The sequence below is a fragment of the Podarcis melisellensis genome (assembly GCF_964234715.1).
Source record: "Podarcis melisellensis genome assembly, chromosome: 4".
NCBI lineage: Eukaryota > Metazoa > Chordata > Lepidosauria > Squamata > Lacertidae > Podarcis > Podarcis melisellensis.
This window is the reverse complement of record NC_138531.1, coordinates 100,729,891-100,737,007: the sequence shown is the minus strand read 5'-3', so window position 1 is coordinate 100,737,007 and position 7,117 is coordinate 100,729,891. Positions and strand designations below refer to the sequence as shown.

At 50.6% G+C, this 7,117-nt stretch overlaps 1 protein-coding gene across 2 annotated transcripts; it reads left to right on the top strand.

The window, feature by feature from the left end:
- The first annotated feature begins 316 nt into the window (after nucleotides 1-316).
- LOC309369266 (secreted frizzled-related protein 2-like) lies at nucleotides 317-6,367 on the top strand. Of its 2 annotated transcripts, none has more exons than XM_081910076.1 (4): nucleotides 317-388; nucleotides 2,113-2,627; nucleotides 3,851-3,928; nucleotides 6,032-6,367. In XM_081910076.1, the coding sequence occupies exons 1-4, from the start codon at nucleotides 339-341 to the stop codon at nucleotides 6,340-6,342; spliced, it is 954 nt and encodes a 317-aa protein (XP_081766202.1). In that variant the 5' UTR covers nucleotides 317-338; the 3' UTR covers nucleotides 6,343-6,367. The 2 variants fall into 2 exon arrangements, with proteins under 2 accessions (XP_081766202.1, XP_081766203.1); XM_081910077.1 differs by lacking the exon at nucleotides 317-388 and adding an exon at nucleotides 651-937.
- The last annotated feature ends 750 nt before the right edge of the window (nucleotides 6,368-7,117 follow it).

Here is a 7,117-nt window from a genome sequence, read left to right as displayed (position 1 = left end):
AGCCTGTTTCACTGGGTTGGCATCTTCACTGAGCTCTCTGCTGTGAACCCAAACTCCTATTCCTGGTCTGTCACCACCAGTTCAGGCCCCGTGAGTCAATAAATGAGATTGGGATTTTTATTTTATTTTTTTTGCACCCACGCACATCATTTTAAACTTGTTTGCACTGAATTGCATTTGCCATTTGACCATGCTTTGGTTTGGAGAGCTCCTCCTGGGCCTCGCTGTTATTGATGCAGATGTTGGGACTTTCATCAGGCAGATTTCACTAATTGACTTATTCACCTTGGCAAGAGAAAAGAGGAAAAAACAGTGATTGTAAGGCAGAGGTCCTAGACATGCGCAACCGGGAGGAAGCCCCACTGAAGTGGGATACATGTCAGACTAAGTATGCAGACTAAATGTGCTCCAGGGCAAGAGGAGGCAGCTTTTGAGACACGAATTCCCCCTTATCTAGGCTTTTAAGGAAATGCATTGCTGTTTTGGGGTCTCCCTCCCTCTCTTCTCTTGAAGTTTTCAGCCTCTTTTTCCCCTGATGGCTGGGAGAGATAGTGGCTTTTGCTCTGAAGTGGGTTGTTGTTGTTTTTTTGCTTTCCAAGGCAGAAACCATTTAGCATGGCATATGTGCCTTAGCCAAAACTAGGAGGAGAAGGAGGGGGACCTCAGTTTGGGTGGGTGGGGGGAACAAACAGCCTCCAGTTTATTGTTCTGGAGAGAGAACTAAGGTATAATTACAGGGTGGTGTGGGTTTATCCCCCCCCCCTCCGCCTTTTACAGCCCTTTTGTGAGCCCCACCGGATTCCCTGCAGTTAAATTTCCCCGTCTTGCTCATTCAAGACCAAACACATCCCTGGCTGCTGCTGCAGTCTCGCCTCTCCAGAGGACCTGAAAACATCCTGGCTTCAGGAGGGCTTCCTGCCTAGCCAGACCCAGCCAGGTAAAACCTTAACTTGGGGAGGCTCTTCTCAAAGGGGGTGAAAGTCAGACGGAGGGCAAAGGGCTGAAGCAGAACCCCAGACTAGAGGGGAAGCTTGCCAGCTTGGAACCAGGCGCAGAAAAGGAGTTTGTTGCTCAGATGCTGGGCAGCTGCTTGGCTTGCAGAAGGAGGAGGCAGGTTCGCACCCCAACCCCACCCCACGCATCTCCAGGTAGGGCTGGGAATGCTCCCTCTCCACAAAGCCCTGGGGGAGGGGGGACACACTGCCAGGCTGGGTGGGCAATTCGGAGCCAAATGGACCGACATCCCATCTTTTGTGGGGGCGCAACTAGTGCCAGTGGCTTCCGTCAAGAGTTTGGGTATAATCTTTGACACCTCCCTTTCTATGGAGGCGCAGATTGCAGCTATATAAAGGGGGCATTTTCCCATCTCCGCCAAGCTAAGCAGTTGGTCCCTTACCTTTCCCGCCCTGACCTAGCCACTGTGATCCATGCAACGGTCACCTCCAGGCTTGACTACTGTAATTCGCTCTATGCAGGGCTGCCCTTGAGACTGACCCAGAAACCCCAGCGGGTGCAGAATGCTGCAGCGAGGCTCCTCATGGGGTCTCTGCCATGGGAGCATATTCACCCAGTGCTATACCAGCTGCACTGGCTCCCGGTGGAGTACAGGATCAGGTTTGAGGTGCTGGTTTTAACCTTTCAAGCCCTATATGGCCTAGGACCCGCATACCTATGGGACTGCCTCTCCTGGTATACCCAACAGAGGACCTTACAGTCTACAAATAACACCCTGAAGATCCCGATGCCCAGGGAGATTAGACTGGCCTTGACCAGAGAGCAAAAAATACGGTATATTTAAAAGAACATTGTTCTCAGATAAAATCTTTGACATGTTTTGAACCACTTCTGCAATGATATATTCTACCAAGAATGTGGACAATTGACAATAAGTTTTTAAAATGCAATTATGCAGTCAACAAGGTAATGATGGACCCCTATCAAGGATGACAGAAGTCCCGATATATGGAAGAGTTTTATTTTATATGCGAGGTGATTTGTTTTATTATCTGTTCTTTTGTGGTGGAGGGAGCACTTCCATCCTGGTTTTCGGTGTTTGAGTACCAAGGCGTTTGAGAACCAAGGTACCACTGTAGTTCTCTCTTTCCCCTCCAGGCTCCTGATGGAGGTCCCAATCCCACTTGCTCTCCTCCTGGCCGCCTGGAGCTGCTCCTTCCCCTCCTCCTGCTCCTCCTCGCCCTCCTTCGCCTACCAGCTGGCCCAGCTGAGCAGCCGCCGCAGCAGCTGCAAGCCCGTGCCCAGCAGCATGAGCCTGTGCCACGGCGTGGGCTACAGCGAGATGCGCTTGCCCAACCTCCTGGGCCACGAGACCATGAAGGAGGCGCTGCAGCAGGCCGCCTCCTGGGTGCCCCTCCTCACCAAGCAGTGCCACCGAGACACCAAGAAGTTCCTCTGCTCTCTCTTCGCCCCCGTCTGCATCAGCGAGCTGGACGAGCCCATCTTCCCCTGCCGCTCCCTCTGCGAGGCCGTCCGGGACGGCTGCACCCCCGTCATGGCCGCCTTCGGCTTCCCCTGGCCGGAGATGCTCAACTGCAGCCGCTTCCCCCGGGGGAACGAGCTCTGCGTCCCGCCTGCCGGCCCGGCCGACAGGGTGCGGCTTCCAAAAGAAGGTAGGCGAGAGGTGAGCGGGCCGGGTGGCCGGGGTGCGAAAGCCCCAGGGAGGACCAGGGCAAGGGGCACAAGCAGCCCAGTTCTTCCTTCCCTCTGAGCTGCCTTTCCCCCCTCACTGCTTCCCTCAGAGGGTCGGACAAGGACTTGGGAGACATGGGTTTGAATCATGCACCCTGTGCTGGTAACCCGTGAAACGCGGTTCAGGACCTCAGTCCGACACGGCCAAGGCAGGACACGAGGCAGGAAAACAGGCAAGGAGAGGCACAGGATCTCAGGCAGGATCTAGCATACAGCAATGTTGCTCCCACAACCTGGGCCAGGCTCCGAAAGCCTTTTATCTTTGTCGGGGTAACGGTCGGTCCTGATCCCCCGGTGACTCACCTCCCTGTCTCACCTGAAGGCGAGCACTCCTCCTGCGAGTACTCAGGTCTCTCCTTCTCTCAGACCTGAGTCTCTGCAGCTCAGAAGACGTTGGTGAGTTACCAGAAGCAGGGGCCGCCTCAGCCTCCCCTGACCCAACCGATAGTGGAGCAGCTGTAAGCGATGGCCCAGCTGAAGGCGACAAGGTCATCCCCGCATCTGGAGCCAGGGCAGGCTCAGGCCCCTGACTCGGCCCAGCTGGTGCTTGTTGCAGGGGAACCTGTGCAGACTGGGGCTCTTCAGGATCAGGCCCCAGACTTGGTTCAGATGATGCCTGAGGCAGAGGATCAGGTGCGGACTGAGTCTCCTCTGGCTCCGAGCCCAAGCCCCAGCCCCAGGCCATCACACACCCTCCCTCGGCCATGAAGCTCCCTTGGGCGCCCTTTGCTGGCTTATCTCAGCCCAGTCTACCTCGCAGAGTTGTTGTTGGGGTTTTAGATGAAGAGGGGAAAGAACTGCGTGCAGCACCTTCAGCTCCTTGGAGAGGCAGGTCGGACATATTATTTCCTTAAGCAAGTGCAATAGACAAAACAGAAACGCAAGGCATAAAATAAATCAGTGCGCCAGTGCGACCTGGTCAATTGGGTACCTGCCCCGACAGATATCAGCATATGTATGCTGTGATTCAATTGGGAAAGGCAGCGTCCATTTCTGAGCACCTCAACTGAAGAAGGATGTTGAGAAGCTGGAAGGTGTGCAGAGGAGGGCGACCAAGATCGACCAAGCGCCCGGGATACATGCCTGATGAGGAACGGTTGAAGGAGCTGGGTATATTTAGGATATATCTCCTTTGCTCCTCCAGACACAGTGTGTGCTGCCTGTCTGCATACTGAGATTGGGGAGAAGGACTTCCTGGAGAATGTCTGCAGCCAGGACTTTGGTGAGTCTCTCGTTCTGTGTGCTGGCCAGGGAAAAGTGATGCTGTATGTCTGGGGCGAAAAAATCACGTGAATGGAAAACCGCCCAGAAGTGCAATGGCACTTCCTTCCTTCTCTTCTCCTTCAACCCCCAAATTACTGGGGGATCCCCAGAAGTGGTTTGGGAAGTGCCTGGGGAGAGAAGAAGGAAGACCAATTCATTCATTGCACTCACGAATGTTGTTCAACTGGCGCATTGACTCGGAATATGCTCCCGTTACCAATTATTCCGCATCTTTTATTCCCCTTCCTCCCCCCCCCCTTTTTGTGAAGATTACCCGCTCTGAGATCCCACAGCTAATTCTCCCCTGGTCTCCTCGCTGGCCCAAATAGGACTAATTTAGCCAGCTAGCCTTGGTGATCATCTAATGCTTATTGGATGGATTTCCCCCCTAAATTGATTTTTGAATTCTGAATTTATTGTTAATCACATTTTATACTGTATTTTACACTGTTTTTTTGTCGCAACAATTAAGTGTTTTAAATTTCTTGTTGGCCGCCCTGAGCCCGGTTTTCTGAACCAGGAAGGGTGGGGTATAAATATATATATATATATATATATATATATATATATATATATAATCTAATTTTTGAAGCCACATTCGCAAGACGTTCAGCAAAATCCATATCGGTTTTGTAGTTTCTTGGCTAGTGCTGCTTTTTGATGCCCCCCCCCCTCATCAAACCAATTACAAAACTGGATACGGGGTAAGCCACAATGTGGACACCCCCTAACAGCCATTATGCTGGTGCATTTGACAGCTTCGTGAACATCAGGAGAGGTTGCGGCGGAGGCCACCCCCCAAAAAGTCCTGCACGTTTGGTGAAGGCATACCCCACCCCACCCCTTCTGATGTGAACCGCCCTGAGATCTTTAGAGGCCTGGTAGTATATAAATTTGATTGATAAATAACAGGAAACACCTCTCTGTGCAAATGCAGCTTGAAATGCAACAGTGGATGAAATGATATTGCTGTGTTTCAAGCCACGATTGTGAATGTAATCAGCATCTACAACCCTGCCTGCCTGCCCCAAATTAGCCGTGGTTCGTGCATTGTGGGGGGTTGATGACCTTTGGGTCCCTCCCAACCTTGTAATTCTATGAGGAGCAGTGCCGGATTTACGTATAAGCTAAGCAAGCTCTAGCTTAGGGCCCCACTCTCTTGGGGGCCCCCCAAAAATGTAAAGGGGGAAAAACCTGGATGTACCTTTCCAAAATATAAGATAAGAAACAAATAAAATAAAACCTACATACAGCCACAGTGTTTTGTGTTGTGTAGGCTCCTGTGATGTAAGTCATTGCCCCTGCCTGCTAGGCTGCCCCCTAAAATATCACTGGTTTGCTCATTTCTATATAAAGGGTGCCTACATTCTGCTATTTATCATTATTTGTAGTTTGCATCATATATTTACACCTATCATTATTTCATGTTATAGCAAGTTTCTAGAGACTAGGTTATGAGTCTTTGCAAATTGTGTTTCTAAAGGAACGTTTGTTATCGCCAAATGCCAATGTGTTTGCATTATTAAGTTTGTTATGAATAAAAAAATCATTTTAAGTTAGAGCTTAATTATTTCACTATTAATGTACTTCTTAACTGTATTTCAGTTCAACAATTACTTTGATAAAATGCATATTTTGTTATGTGCAAATGGCTTGAGATACCTATTGGGTCCATAAATTACCAGATAGCATATATTCAACACTATTTGTTGTTGACAAAGGACAGCTGGACATATAAAGGGCCCCATTACCTTCAAGAGCTTAGGGCATCATCAAACCAAAATCCAGTCCTGGTGAAGAGGCATACGAAGGTCGCGGTCGGGGGGTCCTAGCCAATGGCCACCGGAAATGGTACAGGCATAGCTGCCAACTTTTCCCTTTTTTTAAAGGGAAATTCCCTTATTCCAAATAGGATTCCTCGCAAGAAAAGGGAAAAATTGACAGCTATGGGTACAGGAATTGCAGGGGCAGCACTTGACAGCAGGGACCGAGGAGGGAAAAAACCCAACTTGCAGAGGAGCCTCCTCATTAACCCTGTCCCTTTCCCCCATGTCTCCCGCAGCCTTAAAAATGAGCATCAAATCTTCAGCTGCCATCGACGGGGACCTCCAGGTGACCCCTGACCTCCGGGGGCGCACCCTTTACAGGCAGGACGGCTGGTCGGAGGAAGAGCTGAAGAAGCCGGTTCTGTGGCTGACCGACGGAGAGGCCTGCTCCTGCGAGGAAGTGACGGCGGCAGAGCCTGGGTCCGTGGTCCTTGCCATGGGGCACAGGGTAGCTGGCCGGCTCGTCCTCTCCTGGGTCAGGAGGTGGCGGCGGGGGGAGAAGGAGCTGAAGAAGTTCACCAGGGCCGTGCGGAAAATGCAGTGCTAAGAGGCGGCAGCGTTTCCTCCTCCCCAGGTTCTGCGATTTATCTTCTGCTGCGGAATTCCTGCATCACGGGGGGCTGGGATGGATGACCTGGTGGGGTCCCTTCCAACTTGGCACGTCTATGATTCAAGCCAGACAATGCGTTTAGATTTAGCCAGGCTTCTGGTGTGACCGACACTTCATATTAGAATATGGTATCTAATATTGGATAAAAGTTCACTGGCGAGGGGTTGGGGGAGGTGGCCTTTGTTGGTCGCCAGAAACACAGGGGTGCCATGCGCTGATGCAACTTGGCAGAGGCGAGGCATAGAAGAGCAGAAATTATGCTCCGTTTCAGGCACAAAAGCAACTTCCTTTCCTAGCCAAAAGGCCTCTCATGCCAGCCAGTTTCCGGATCTAGGGTGCCACCATTCCAAACTTCCATCCAAATTAGAATTTACCTCTGCGTGGAAACAGCAGTGCTAAAGACATTTGTCCCTCCCCAGCCTCAAATTAGTAGACTACTGGGGGGGGGTGTGTGTGTGATATTTTCCCCCAAATCCAGCATTTTATACTGCGTGTTCACATTTCGTGACTTGTTTATCCACTAAAACCTTTTGTTTCAACACATGAATCAATAAATATACGGCCGTTTGTGAAAGCTCCTTCTTGGTTTCTAACGTTAAATAAATTGGAGTTCTTCGTTATTAAATATACCAAGAAAAAAGCACACCAAGAACTCAGGCCACATGTAGTTGTTATCTCTGAGAAACGTAGGAAATAACAGGATATATTTATA

Bases quoted from the DNA above. Each gene is read 5' to 3' on its own strand.
- LOC309369266 (XM_081910076.1), top strand. From the start codon at position 339: ATGCGCAACCGGGAGGAAGCCCCACTGAAGTGGGATACATGTCAGACT. The intron at 2,628-3,850 runs GTAGGCGAGAGG...TTGCTCCTCCAG, and splicing joins GGTGCGGCTTCCAAAAGAAG to ACACAGTGTGTGCTGCCTGT. The intron at 3,929-6,031 runs GTGAGTCTCTCG...TGTCTCCCGCAG, and splicing joins TGTCTGCAGCCAGGACTTTG to CCTTAAAAATGAGCATCAAA.